At 46.6% G+C, this 15,530-nt stretch overlaps 1 protein-coding gene across 1 annotated transcript in view; it reads left to right on the top strand.

Annotated features, from left to right (window-relative positions):
* Nucleotides 1–1,625: 1,625 nt before the first annotated feature.
* PRCP (prolylcarboxypeptidase) overlaps nucleotides 1,626–15,530 on the top strand; it is a 33,081-nt gene continuing 19,176 nt past the window's right edge. Inside the window, exons 1-2 of the mRNA XM_083170251.1 lie at nucleotides 1,626–1,843; nucleotides 14,852–14,992. Coding sequence (XP_083026377.1) covers nucleotides 1,739–1,843; nucleotides 14,852–14,992 — 246 coding nt within the window. The 5' untranslated portion in view covers nucleotides 1,626–1,738. The remainder of the gene's footprint in view (nucleotides 1,844–14,851; nucleotides 14,993–15,530) is intronic.

Below are 15,530 nucleotides of genomic sequence, written 5' to 3'. Positions count from 1 at the left end.
ATAAGTTTCCAGTTTTATAACAAAGTGAACATTATGGCCATCAATGGATGCAAAACGATGTAATGGGTTAACATCGATGGTTTCACCGAATGATGTTTATACCTGTTCTTTCACTGACTGGCCGGTGGGCTAATTAGAACATGGGGGCGGGGCTTTGCATGTGCCAAGGGGTGGATCTATGCTCCATATCATGGCCTATTTCCCTTTAGAATGTAAGCTCTAACGAGCAGGGCCCTCTCTCCTCATTAGGGTTACCAACTCATCCCTTTAAACTGGGACACATATTAATTACACAGGTTCTGTGGCAGTTTAAAACCAGGTAAAATGGAGTCTTGAGGTGTGGCAGTTTAAAACCAGGTGAAAGCCAGCCACAGAACCTGTGTAATTAATGTGTCCCAGATTAAAGGGATGAGTTGGTCACCCTACTCCTCATGTGCTTTTCTTAGAATATCTCTCTGCCACCGTTATAATTGCGTCAGTGTCCACTGCTGCAACTGTCTTTATTTACCATGTACTTGTCCTAATTTGCATTTGTACTGTAAATTACTATTTTCTTGTTTTGTTCTTTTGCTCATCTATGTATTGTCAGGCGCTGTGGAACCCTTGTGGCGCCATATAAATAGACATTATTATTAATAATAAAAATAATAAAATGGCACCTTCTAGGAAAAAAATCCCAGAACCTTCAGGTGGATCTGTACCATCGATAGCGGGAAACCATTAATTCTCTTCCTCCAATGGCAAAAGTATTCACTACAGATAGAACATCGTAATACTGTGGTTTGAAATCATCAGTGCTTTTTATTTGTTGTTAGTGGGTTTTATTCCGATGTTTGCCGCCATCGAATGGAAAGCAATCAGTGGTGTTCCGATGCTTGCACTGGGTCCCGCACCAGTCCCATCTGCGGATGGCCACACTGCAGCGGTTTTGTGCATAGTTTGTTTAACACACATGCGCAATTTAAGTTTTTTTTTTTCTTTATTTTTTTTTTTTTTGCGCAATTGAAGTTAATTATTTATTCTGTCAAATTATTTTGATAGAATGGTTAGTTACAGATAGATAGATAGATAGATAGATATGTTTTAATGCAAGCAGTTCCAAACTGTGGCCCTCCAGCTGTTGTGAAACTACACGTCGTATCATCGCCTTGCCACAGTTTTGCTATTAGGGGATGCTAAAACTATGGCAAGGCATGCTGGGATGTGTAGTTTCACAACAGCTGGGGGGCCACAGTTTGGACATGCCTGTCGGTCATTTATTTTTGAGGTACCTCTCCCATTCTAGTGCCCGTTGCTCTGAGACACTTGGTGCTCACTGACCTGTAGGTTAATATATAGTGAATTATTCATTGGACAGTCTCCAGAAGGAAAGCTTTGCCCTAGCAATGCTGCCCACTGTGCAGACGACTCATTGCTTGCAGGCAATGCATAGCTCTCTATCAGGGTCAGTACTGAGTTAATTAGATCAATCCTCCTGTACTTGATTAGAGAAAGTCTCACAATAGACCTGCCCAGAGTCCAGAGGAGAGGGCTGGGGAGCGGTGCCACAGACCAGCTCAGTCCTCCTGATGGTATTATCATTATTACACACAGCAGCAGCAGCAGCAGCAGCAGCACATCAGTGAGTGAGTAGGTTAATGGGGAGGAGAAGCAGTCTCCTCCTCAGGGCTGGGCCTTCCTCTCCTGTTACAATCTATAGACAGGGATTCCCCTCCTGATCTCACACACACACAGAGATATGGCATCAAGGCTGGCAGGCTGGCTCTCCCTGGCCTGGACGTGGCTGCTGGTCACTGGGGCACACTCTGGTCCCACCTATGATACCTACTACTTTGATCAGAAGGTAAGGGGGGCTGCTGCTGCTCACCTTGGGGGTCTTGCAGGAGGGAGTGGAGACCTAAGGTGCCCTGTCTATAATAGACCGCTCTGTGGGTGCCAGGGCACCCCCTATATGTGTGCTGCCCACAGTCATGTCTATGCATAGCTATTTTGAGTCATATTTGAAGTCCCCCTCTTAATCCTGAGGCTTTTATGGTCCTGTTAATCCCTAAAGTGCAGATGGGCATCACAGGTTACTACGGCACTCTATGGGTTAAGGAGACACACACACACATATATATATATATATATATATTATCACGAGACTCTCTCTTCCTGTGTGTTGCAAGATGTTTCCCAGTATGACATCTGATTCTTGTCACTTTTGTAGCAGTCAGCAACTGTCTGATCAACTGACCCAGAATGGGGCTCTGCTGTCCCTGTGCAGGTGTCCCAGGGCTAACGTACACTTCTATTATGGTGACTGAGACACCTATAGCAACTTAAATTGTAGCTCAGCGTTAAAGGAAGTAATAGCGACAAATTATTGACGTTGTGGCACATTCAATTAGCCGCAGGGTTTCCTCCACAGCTAATGGATTGCGCCGCTTTTTGGGGAATTGCTAAGCAATTAAGTAGCCTCTAGCACAGTAATCACTGGAATGCACGCTAACCCATCCATTCTCCCGAAAGTGTGTCTGTGGGTTCCCTGAGCTTTAAAATGCAGAATCTGCAAGTTATCAAAAACTTTTCCTGGCAGCTCCTGAGGAAATCAGGAAATCCTGCCCTGATAATTGGTGTGCGTGGTCCTGTGGGTAATTGAATCAGGCAGCATTGACTATTACCTGTGGGGTAAACCCTACAGCTAATTGAATACTCCTGATTATTTCCCATTAGTTATTGCGTTACTTTCTATAGAGGGTTACAAGCAAACTTCTTTTTTTACAGTACAGCACCGCAAGTTCCATTGAGCTTTACAATTGCAAGTATGGATAACACAAACTGGGTAGTTACAGACCGTCAAATTGTAGAAAGGCCCTGCTCACAAGCTTACCATCTATTGTAGGTGGCCCTGTGTTTTCATATAATATTCTCTAACAACGCCTTACCTCTGTGAGGTGAAGTACCGCCACTAACCTCTAGGGGCCACTCCAAGGACCAAATTACTTTGTGTGCCAAAAGATGTCATACTGGGACTCTGTAAAGCGCTGCGAAGTATATGTGCGCTATGTAAGAAACTGGTCATAAATAACAGAAAGTAAAAGCAAGTTTTAGGGCTTATAGCGTGAAGAAACGTGTAGTTTATTTGATCTATGTTTTGGGGAACTTATCCCCTTCGTCAGCACAACTTACATCTGTGCACAGTGAATTATTTATATCCCAAACCTGTTTTAATTGCTCTACTACCAAATATAAACAATGATAAGAGCCAATTGGCACATCTGCTCTGCCCCTTTTATGTATGAAATTACTAAGTAGACTATATAAGTTATTTAGGGTAACAGTAATTGTTTGAATGTGACTTTGTCCAACATAAAGTGAAAGGAGATAAAGCACCAACCAATGAACTGTGTTTGAAAATGACAGTTGGGAGTTGATTGGTCGGTGCATTATCTCCAGTTTATCTCTTCTCCAGGCTGAATACATCTTCCCCACTAATTTTAATTGGTCATTTGGTCTACAGCATGATGGTCAACAGTCATTAGGTCGACATTGGAAAAGGTCGACAGGTCGTTCGACAGGTCATTAGTTTGACAGTGTCTAGGTCGACAGACAAAAGGTTGACATGGGGTTTTTCACTGTTATTTCACTGTTATTTGTGCCGACAGGTGGTATTTCATGCCCTACCATCCACTAGGGCATGGTGGTAGAATAAAATAGTGTGTCCATGTTGACATTCAGGCAATGTGTTGACATTCAGGTAAAAAAACCAGTGAAAAACCTCATGTCGACCTTTTGACTGTTGAACTAATGACCTGTCGACCATCATGCTGTAGACCTAATCATCCCAACACTTTTAATGAAGAGGGTTCTGTGACTTGGAAAAATATTTTTGCAGTAAACCGGTTGGGCTGTGTGTTGAGTGTTTTGAATGGATTATATTCTGAGAACATTGCGTGGATCTGCGCATGAATTACAGGTATGACCAATAAATAATTAGAAGTAGGCTTGTGCTAATATCCCTTTAATCTGGGATACCTATGATTTAAGCAGGTTCTGTTGCTAAATAAAACCAGGTGACCTGCAGGCTGGAACCTGTGTAAATCATAAGTGCCTCGGATTAGTGATATTATGACAAACCTAAATAAGGAAAGTTCTTGGCTGGGTATCTGCAGTTGATCGCACAGAACCAGTATAGTGTACCAGGCGCTTGTGGCTGCAGAACCTCCCCACTAGAGGTACAAAGCAGTTGTAATACTGTATGACTATGTGGGGCCCCTGTCCCCAATGATTCTTGAGACACCTCTTCAAATTACAATGATCAGATGATATCAATTAGCAGTGCCCTCCAGTTCATTTTATGCCACATTACCGTGCCCCCTTACCACTATAATATCTACTACACCCCTCTCGCTGAATATGTAATGTCACACAATTCAGGCTGGGCAATGGATCAGGCCCAATTGTTTAGCAGGCAAATCAGGAAAGTTGGTGTGCAACTATAACACCTGGCTCCAGGCCCCATAGCAATCGCACCAACTCTAGTGATAATACTGTCCCTGGCCTGTAATAGGGGTCACATGTCCAGGACACTTTCGGAGTAAATGGCTGTCATCCTTGGGTATAACTAAATGTTCTTTTTGATCCCTGTTGTAGGTATAGGCTTTATAATAACTGTGGGCCTGATTCAGAGATTTATGCAAACACAATGGTTTGTGTAGAACTCCAATGGTATGAGAACTGTTCACGTGCGGGACCGTCTGTGCGTCATCGTACAGTGCCCCCCTATGCTGCAGCCTGTTTCACCGGATGCGTCCGTTCGGTGGCGCCACCCGGTTTTCTGAAAGTGCTGAGTCCCGCGTCTTCTGTCCCGTGTCCGATTAATCGGATGTCTGGTGCTCTGATGATTAGGTCAGAACTACAACACATACTGTAGGCTAAAAACACCAGTTGGGGGGGGGGGGGTTGTATCTGCAAATATTAAGGTTCCCCTCCAATATAGGAAGGGACTGCATGGGATAAATGATCTGGGCAAATTGTCTGCTTTACCAAACTAGGCCCCACCTGATAACGTCATCTGAAAATGGCATTAGGGTGTCCTAGAGTAGCCTATGGGCCACTCTATCTCAGAATCTTTAAGAGGGTATCTAGAAGAAAGGTCAACAGGTTAAAATGGTCGTCATGACAATGGCTGACAGTTTGGTTTAGTTTAACATACAGAATGGGGTTGGCAGTGTCCTGCGGAGGGGGGGGGGGGGATTGTCAGTCCCCCCCCCCCCCCCGATTCTTTGCTTAGCAGGGCAGTGGGGAATAGACAGTGTGGGGGCATGGCCCGCAGCTCCCTCATCGCTGGCCATACCCCCAACAGCAGCAGACACAGCGGCGTGGCATTTTGGGAGCACTGTGGATCTAGTCCAGGCATGTCCAAACTGCGGCCCTCCAGCTGTTGTGAAATGACACATCCCAGAATGCAGTGCCATAGTTTTAGCATTCCCTAATAGCAAAACTGTGGCAAGGCATGATGGGACTGGAGGGACATAGTTTGGACATGCCTGATCTAGTCCAATCCCCCTGACTGGGAGGCCACGCCCCCTCATTTTGGGTGCACACTCATGTCCCTCCACTGCCACCAATGTTTGTAGGTGTGGTATAAATGTATGCAGTCTAATATCCCATATTCTTGCATGCCTGCTTTTTCCAAAAATTACCAGTTAATGCCTCCAAGGCCACTCCCCGTCACTCAATAAAAAAATTAAGAAAAACTTGCCAATGATTGACATGTCAACATTTTGGCAATGTCGACCTGTCAATCTGGTCCCACTCCCTGTATGCGTTCTGTCTCATCCGATATTGAAGGTAAGTAGAATGTTACCACCTATCCCCCTGGTAGGGTGTCACCTCATTGGGCCTAATGCAGTGTACAATAGCCCCTCAGTAACATGCTGTCACCCCGTTGCTGGGAGAACAATGGCTATAACTGTCCGGCAATCAGTGCAGCTAATGTACTTGGCAGTCCTTGAATGAGGATTTTAATAGCCTAATACAAACAAAGGGCTGTTGAGAGAGAAAACAATAGATTGTTTGGCAATTAGGCTAAATAAGGAAGTACTTGTTATATGTTGCCGGTGAAATGATATATTTTTATGCACTGCTAATGACAGGGTCACGCTGCAGACACAACTCCCAGGCACGGGCCGGAAGAGTCTCCCATTTCCTCCCTACAGAACAGCCGGCTTCCTGCGGCCTGCTTACTTACCCATCGTGACATTGGCCAGCCCTTCGTTATACAGCGCACTTCTATCTAACATCACACAGTATATATAACATGAAAAGGGTGACATGAGTTTTTCACAATTTTGTTTTTGGAAGGTGGGGGGGGGGGGATTTTTTGTTTTATGATTCACTAGCTAAAAGCCCATAAAAATATCACGGCTTCTGCAATGCCCTTTCACTTTGAGCTGTGACAGTTTTTACTTTCCCTTTAAGCTGTGACCGTTTTTATCCCACAGTCCCTATCTGCTACTACCTCCAATCTCTGTCTTCGCAGCTCCCTCTCTCCATTTCCAGCATTTGAAAAGATCAGTGTCCCTGCAAAAATTGCTTTCACTTCCTGTTATGACACCTTTTAGCTCACAAAGGAGTATGTTGGTCCTTCGAGTGGCCTCTAGTGGAGATGCTTCACCTCCATAGAGGTGAGGAGTAGTTTGATAGATATATACATCTTAAACCATGATGCTGGGACAGGGTGACTGATATGAGGCATAGACTAATGGCCGTCCGGTGTACAGTGTACTTGCTGGAATGTGCTGTACAGCCGGCCACCTGAAGCCCATAAGGAATAATGGCTGCAGATGTCTGAGGCCTGGCCTTGTTATACTGCCGCTCAGGGCCCTCGGGGATGATCACATTTTGTTTTGCCAACTGCAGAGAATCAGTTTATGTTTGTGCAGCGCTGCCCCCGATTAGTCTCCAGCAGGGTCGCATCTGCAGATGTCCTGATCACTTCTCCATCTGCCGCCTGGAACAGTCTCTGGTTTCCTGTGAGGTGTCACACGCTGAGCTGTCCGGGCATAGGCGTCCATTACATGACCCATGTTGTGTCACTGGTGGGGAACACGCTATGAGTAACCAAGGCTGGACATGTGTCCAACCTTCTAAGCAGGGAAACTGGAGGTTGCCCATAGCAACAAGCTTCTACTTATTTTATAGAATGAATATAAATGTTGACTAGAATGTTATTGGTTGCCATGAGCAACTTGTCATCTTTGGGAGGTTTGAACCATCTCTCCCATTTCATAGTATATTCTTTGTACTAGTTACCAGCCTATCAAAATGCTGGAACAACATAACAGTAATGTCAGTGCCGGTGGGTGAGCGTGCCTGATTGGAGCAACACTTGAAGTTTTCTGTCGGGTGCCATCTAGTGGAGGCTGGTGAGCACGGTGCATTAATTCCCCCTGTAGAGGTGAGGAGCAGCATTAGCCTTTTATTATGTAGGATAACTGAGACTCTGGGCCTCATTCTCGGCGGGATGTATCAACATACATCCGCGCCCTTCGCACGGCAGCCGCCGCGATGCTACCGCATATGTACTAACATATGCGGCCAGCATCGGGCTGCGGTAACGGAGACCCCCGCGATACCTGTGATGTTGGCTGCGGGGGTCTCCGTCACCTCCCGGCGGCTGCCAGCGTCCCCCTGTGTCTCCTCCTCCCCCCTGAAGCCGGATGTCCTCCCGGCTGTCACACCAGGGGGAGGAGGAGATCACAGGAGGGGGTGGGCGCGCGGACGGCGTACGTCGGGCGGCGAAAAAAGCCCATAGGCTTCTATAGGGTATCGCCACCCTCTGGGTGGCGATACCCTGGCCTGCGAAAACGGGGCGAACCGGTGATGATACATAGGAAAATGCGGTAAAACGGGGGTTTTACCGCATTTTCCCGTTAGTACATCCCGCCGTCAGACCCTAGACATGCGTGAGCCCATCCTGCTATAAAATCAAGTTTGCAGGGTGATTGACAGGAAGCTGGCGTTTGTGGGTCAGGGATAACGCAGGTATGGCCAGATGTTTGAGGGGAAGTCATGTGATGTCAGCTCCGCCCCCGATCAGCCTGACTCTATCGTAGCCTAGAGATGCGCAAAACGGATCATTAAGCTGAGCCGGGACCCGGCGGATCTCTCAGTGAAGAGATACAGATCTTTTAGACAAGACCTCGGTTCACTTTCGGAAAAAAACGGGGGAAATATACATGACCGCGTAAAAACACTGATCGATGGCTGGGTGCAGAATCACCATCGACGGCAACCATCGATGGCGTCTGCACCGATGGCCATCCCTGGCGGCAGCAACAGCTAATCTTTCTATCACTTGTAGTCACAGCACTGTACTCAGTCAACAGAGGTAGTACATCTCAGCTGCCACAGGTGGCAGCACCGAGATCAGGGAAATGCATTGTAAACTGAAACGGATCCCCTTTTTGGGCTCGGCGGCTCATTCGTCCTTGAATGGGATCCGTCCAAAAGATCCGGTTCATTCGCGGGCGGCCCATCTCTATCGTAGTCGCTGAGTAAATCCTCAACTACGCACAGACTGTGCACACTGGGGAAGGCATCCGATAGTGTGAGGCTTGCATGGGGCGGAATTACACTCTGGCAGCGTGGTGTATATCTGATCGTGGTGCTCTGCAATCTAGCAGAGCAATAATAAGATCTGGATTGGGCCCTCGGTTCCTACCCCCGGCAGGATTCCTGCGTCCTCTGTAGCTTCGGCCTGGTTATCCATCAGACATGCTAACTTGAGGGACTATGTAAAAACCGGACCCGGACTAATCTCCGGAGTGCCGGACAGGACATCAAAATCTGCAGTCCGGAGCTTGTAGGGTCCGGTCTGGGGGGGTGTCTTGTCCGGGGGTCCCTGTGATAGCTATCACCAGGGACATGGGGGAGGGGAGATTACAGCCTCCCCGTGTGGTCCGGACTGTCTGGTTTTTGCTACATGCCCGGACCATACAGGGAGGCTTTATTCTACCACTCCTCCTCTACCTGGTGACAGGTGTGACAGGCAGGACACCCCTGGACAGGACACCCCCCTGAACCGGAGGCTACAAGCTACAAAATGCAGAGTTTGATGTCCGGTCCGGAGGTCTGGGGGTTTTGTCCTGGTCCGGTTTTCACCCATACCCCTAACTTGAACTGTGCACATAGAAAGGAATGCCGCTTCCCAGGTGTCTGCTGTTATCTCCTCTCCTGCCAGCTTAGAGCAGGTGAGCATAGGGCTTGGCCGTTCTGGGTCAGTAACCTGCTTTACTGCAGGCGTTGTTATCGAACATGTTGAACTTAACCCAACGGTGGAATCTCACTGCTGTTACCTTTAACCTCTTGCTCTGAAAAATCTACAGAATATACCTTAATGGGACCAGATTTGTTCCAGAAAAAGATATTCTGGGAGCATGAACTCGGAAATATTGTGTGTGTGTGTGTGTGTGTGTGTGTGTGTGTGTAAAAGATTGATTATTTTTTTTCATTGGATCTTATTTTATTTAATTTTTTTTTCCCATGGTGCACTAGTTTCTTAGCATCTCAAACTCTGAATCTATGCATCCATTGCCGGGCTAAAGGGGTGGACACACGCTTAAATTTTGGCAAGTTTTTGAAGCAAAATCGAACGGTTTTTAAGATGCTTTCCATCTGCATTTGATTCGATGCGCGCTCCAGTTTTCTCCATATCGAAAGAAATATAGACTGTGCAGGCAAGGAAATATCGAATGTGTATACTGTGCCTTGCCTGCACATTGATATAGAATTCAAAAGTGCAGATCAAACGGAACGCAAAGGCCAAATCGAATTGGGTGGTGGAATTTGGGAAAATGAAAGTAAATTGATGCGCACGTATACACGGTTAGATTAGATTCCCTATGCCATTGTTTTTTTTTTTTTTTTTTTTTTTTATATATATATATATATTATATAGTCTTGCCTGGCAAGACTTCGTGTTTTTTTTTTTTTTCGATTTCCATTATACGTGAACTCGCATTGGGATCAAAGCTGTATCAAATGCTTCTATAAGCAAAATCGATTAGAAAAATAGTGCATATCTCACCGTGTGTACACTCTATTAGATCTACGTCTTCTGATGCCGCAATAGATCAGGGGCAAACGCAGGATTTTCAGAAGGGGGTTTCCGGAGATGGACACTTAGGTGACCCAGTATATGCCGTGTCAGTTAAAGCATTATAGATAGACCAAATGTATAATATACATACATACATACATACATACATACATACACGCAGCAACAGCAGTGTAGACCCCTTGGCATAGCAATGTATTGGGGCCCCTACCGATCCTCCAGGGGTGGGGGAAGCTTTGATGTCCCACGGGTGGTAGGGGGTATTATATCAGTCGCACAGCATGTAGGGCCTGGATCAGTAATTTCCACTAATTACCCCTTTACTGCACAGATGGTGGGAGAAGGGGGCATTGGGCTGAATGAAGGGGCCCTGATGCATAACTTCCAGGGTGGTAGAGGATGTTTAATATGCAGAGGAGGGGTGTATAATGGAGTGGGCTTATTATTCATAATTTTCTGGTGGGAGGACAGCTTGCTTGACTGCAGATATCTCCAGTTCCTGGAAAAAGATTTCTTAGATTTTAATTGGAATTAAATATTAGTTCATCCCACCTACCAAATGGTATTAGGGACTAGGGGATCAGAGTTCAGGATGCAGAGCAATCGGCCAACGAGTATATAATACTACATACCAGGTGTGTGGAGCTGGAGCAGTAACCAGCTGCTGGAAGGCTGATATCTCTGGTTCTGGGAACAGGAGAGACAAGCTACTAGTGTCCATCAAAGAGGGAGAGTCCCAGCTTTTGGAATATATCTTCAGAAAAACTCTGTCAGACAGAACCTGAAATATCTGACTGGGAAGAGCAATTAACAGGCTTGGATGGGGACCACTGCTTTGAAGTCAGATATCTCTGGTTCCCAAAGGCCGATTTTTTTTTTTTTTTTTTTTTTTTTAATTCTTGTACCCATGGAAAGAGGGGACCCTCCGCTATCAGCCTAGAGTCCTTAGACTCCTGGGGGGGGGGGTTTCTGGGTACTCAGAACACCCCCCCCCCCCCCTGCGTGCGCTACTGCAGATAGCGTTCTTAATTTGGGTATAGGTGGAGTGTTGTCCGATCCGGCGGTTCCGACCGACATATGGTACAGATCAGGTAGTGTGCCACGTGCACACTACGCTGCCACGTGCTCCCGTCTGCCGACACTGGGGTCATCCCACCGGGTTACGTCCTGTTTCTAATTGTCAGCTATATAGTCCTTTGTGTACGGCTGACCGCTATCTTATCGTGGCGACACTGGGCACCAGTCATCTAAGTCTCATAGTAGCTAGAGACTTACTCGGTGGTGTGATGGAAAAAGGCATATCCGGCCTGGAGCCGGCATTGCACACCCTACCCTAAACCGCTCAGGCACTCCTAGTCTCTTTCCCGGACACTCCCAGCGGTTTTCTTAGCCCTCCGCTGGTTGTCGCCCCCACACGCCTACTTCCTGTCACTCGTCTGGTCACCCACACGCCTACTTCCTGTCACTTGTCTGGTCACCCACACGCCTACTTCCTGTCACTCGTCTGGTCACCCACACGCCTACTTACTGTCACTCACCTTGTGTTCAGCTAGCGAATATAAAAAGCAGCATTTTATCTCGGGACAGCCTTGCACATGCGTGCTACAGCCCATACACGTGTGCAGTGTATCTATAATTGGCCGCCGTGCAAATTCGCGTTCGTGCGGTCAGGTCTGAATTACCCCCTTTGTACGTAGTGGCTGTGCTATATTAGTAGTGTCTGTATTAGAAAGACCCCGCTGACGGCTTCTGTGATCCGCAGCTGCGTCTAAAGACGGACAATCTGTGTTAGTTTTGATCCTTTACACTTTGGTGGAGACTGGGTGGCGGCTCCGCAGACGGGGGAGGGATGGTCCGTGCATTTATTTGGTAGCATGGGTAAATGTGCGTGTGCGTCTACACACTAACCGGTACAATGTGCGTTTGCTGAACAGATGGCTTTGAAGTGTAAAATGTACACTTTTTTTTGTTTGTAATGTCCCTTTTATCTGGCAGACCCGTTTTTGGAAACGTTTCCAAATACAGGGTCAAAGCCAGTTATGCGGTCTGAAAGCAGCATTAGTATAGTGCAACCTCTGGGTGCAATCAGCAAGAGGAGATCCTGACTTCCTGCCCTGCACGCTGGGGGCACAGTGTGGGGCGAGATGAGGAAATCCTCATCCCTCCCTGCTATCTTTTCCAGGAAACTGATCAGACAGGATGGACATCCAAACCGCTTCTTGTTCTTTGTTCAGGGTCTTGGCATATTTCAAAATGATTAGTTTTAGTTGAATATTACGTAGCGCCATTAATGGTTACATTTACCGTAAGCGCGGAATCGGTACATCTGTCAGAATGAACTTAGGTCTACAGTCATTAGGTCGACCCCATTAGGTCGACTGGCTGTAAGGTCGACCTGATTTAAGGTCGACATGGGCCAAGGTCGACATGACTTAAGGTCGAATTTGCATAAAGGTCGACATGAGGAAGGTCGACTGGTCATAAGGTCGACATGGGTTTTTCACTGTTTTTTGATCCGAATGCTTCGCTCGCCACAGCTTTAATAACCTCCTCCACGCCATAGTGGATGGTAGGGCATGAAATTACGCCTGTCGGCTCAAAAAACAGTGAAAAATCTCATGTCGACCTTATGACCAGTCGACCTTCCTCATGTCGACCTTTATGCGAATTCGACCTTAAGTCATGTCTACCTTGGCCCATGTCGACCTTAAGTCAGGTCGACCTTCCTGCCAGTCGACCTAGTGGGGTCGACCTAATGACTGTAGACCTAAGTTCATTCTAATAGATGACTGCTTCCCGTAAGCGCCTGTCGTTCCTAATCTCAAAAACAGCTGTGTCTCCTTTGAAACATGGCGAGCTCAGCGGTACACTTAGACAGTGTCCATGTCGACATAGACACCCTAAAAACTCATGTCGACCTTTACACTGTCAACCTTTGAACTCTGTTGACCATTAGTGGTCGACTATATGATTGTAGACCTAGAGACTGTAGATCAGGGGTGGCCAAACCTGTCCTCGAGATCTACCAACGGTCCATGTTTTCCTGGTTACCTAGCTGGTGCACAGCTGTAGTCATTACTAACTGTCACATTTCCCAGAACACCTAGCTGGTGCACAGCTGTAGTCATTACTAACTGTCACATTTCCCAGATCACCTAGCTGGTGCACAGCTGTAGTCATTACTAACTGTCACATTTCCCAGATCACCTAGCTGGTGCACAGCTGTAGTCATTACTAACTGTCACATTTCCCAGACTCCCTAGCTGGTGCACAGCTGTAGTCATTACTAACTGTCACATTTCCCAGATCACCTAGCTGGTGCACAGCTGTAGTCATTACTAACTGTCACATTTCCCAGAACACCTAGCTGCCGCACAGCTGTAGTCATTACTAACTGTCACATTTCCCAGAACACCTAGCTGCCGCACAGCTGTAGTCATTACTAACTGTCACATTTCCCAGAACACCTAGCTGCCGCACAGCTGTAGTCATTATTAACTGTCACATTTCCTAGAACACCTAGCTGCCGCACAGCTGTAGTCATTATTAACTGTCACATTTCCCAGATCACCTAGCTGCCGCACAGCTGTAGTCATTACTAACTGTCACATTTCCCAGATCACCTAGCTGCCGCACAGCTGTAGTCATTACTAACTGTCACATTTCCCAGATCACCTAGCTGCCGCACAGCTGTAGTCATTACTAACTGTCACATTTCCCAGATCACCTAGCTGCCGCACAGCTGTAGTCATTACTAACTGTCACATTTCCCAGATCACCTAGCTGGTGCACAGCTGTAGTCATTACTAACTGTCACATTTCCCAGATCACCTAGCTGGTGCACAGCTGTAGTCATTACTAACTGTCACATTTCCCAGACTCCTTAGCTGCCGCACAGCTGTAGTCATTACTAACTGTCACATTTCCCAGAACACCTAGCTGGTGCACAGCTGTAGTCATTACTAACTGTCACATTTCCCAGATCACCTAGCTGCCGCACAGCTGTAGTCATTACTAACTGTCACATTTCCCAGATCACCTAGCTGGTGCACAGCTGTAGTCATTACTAACTGTCACATTTCCCAGACTCCTTAGCTGCCGCACAGCTGTAGTCATTACTAACTGTCACATTTCCCAGAACACCTAGCTGGTGCACAGCTGTAGTCATTACTAACTGTCACATTTCCCAGATCACCTAGCTGGTGCACAGCTGTAGTCATTACTAACTGTCACATTTCCCAGACTCCCTAGCTGGTGCACAGCTGCAGTCATTACTAACTGTCACATTTTCAAACCTGCTGCATTCATTCCTACTATAGATCCACAGGTTGCCTGGAAAACATGCACAAGTTCTTTCAGGTGTGTTTTTTTTTTTTTTTTTAGACCATGTCAACACTGAACACATGGATCCCCAATAAGTGTGGCCTTGGTTCTGATTACCATTCCCATTTGGAGTCCACGTGGCTGAAAGTCCCCAAAATTGTCTTTTTTTTTTAAATAATGAAAAACTCATGTCGACCATTCCTGTGTTGACATTTTGTCAATGTCGAGCTAATGCATGTCCTCCTTTTTGTTTTTGACCTATGGACTGTCTACCTAGATACTGGCCCTTAGCCACATGGATATCCAAGTTTTGTATCGGAATTCTTGGCTGTGTCGGCACTTGTGAGACAGGACTCCTGCCCAAGGAATGGATATGGATGTAACAGTGCATCGTTCATTAATATAACTTTACTCTTCTTCCAGATTGACCACTTTGGGTTCTATGAGGACTGCACCTTTAGGCAGCGTTACCTGGTATCTGATACCCACTGGAAGAGACCCGGGGGCCCCATCCTGTTCTACACTGGGAATGAAGGAGATATCACCTTGTTCAGCAATAACACGGTAAGTGGGAAACCTTTCCACCAATGGAATCATCACTGGTGGTTCAGACCAGGCCAAATGTTCAGGTTTTTAAATGGGAGATGCATTCACAGTACTTTCACTGTAGGCAGGGGGAGCTGCTGTTACATTACATTGCTACGGTGGAGGGCACAGAAACCTTTAGTACCCCTTCTGATTCCCCGTCTGCTTTCTCTTGAGCCAGATGTGTATGCCACCACATCTCAAATAGGGTTAACTGCCAATGGTTGATGGTAAAGATCCAATGGTTCTTCACCGTTTGATGGTACGGATCTCCTAAAGATTATCTCTGGGTTTGTTTTTTTTGGTGCTGGGACACTATGCACAGACCTGCCCCCACTTCTGATTGGTCTGTGAGTAGTGATGACCATCAGTGGGTGAAAATGGTAAATCCAACAATGACCATCCCCCTCTAGGGATGCCAATCCCCCAGGGCATTTTTTTTTCAATTAAAAATGCTCAATCCCGGGAATCCCATCCCCCAATAAAAAAAAAAGAAACCCTGCTACTGTCCCAATAT

The sequence above is a fragment of the Crinia signifera genome, chromosome 2 (genome assembly GCF_055691185.1).
Source record: "Crinia signifera chromosome 2, ASM5569118v1, whole genome shotgun sequence".
In the NCBI taxonomy this organism is placed as follows: Eukaryota; Metazoa; Chordata; class Amphibia; order Anura; family Myobatrachidae; genus Crinia; species Crinia signifera.
Note: the sequence above shows the minus strand (reverse complement) of the source record. Positions and strands in the feature narration are given on the sequence as shown.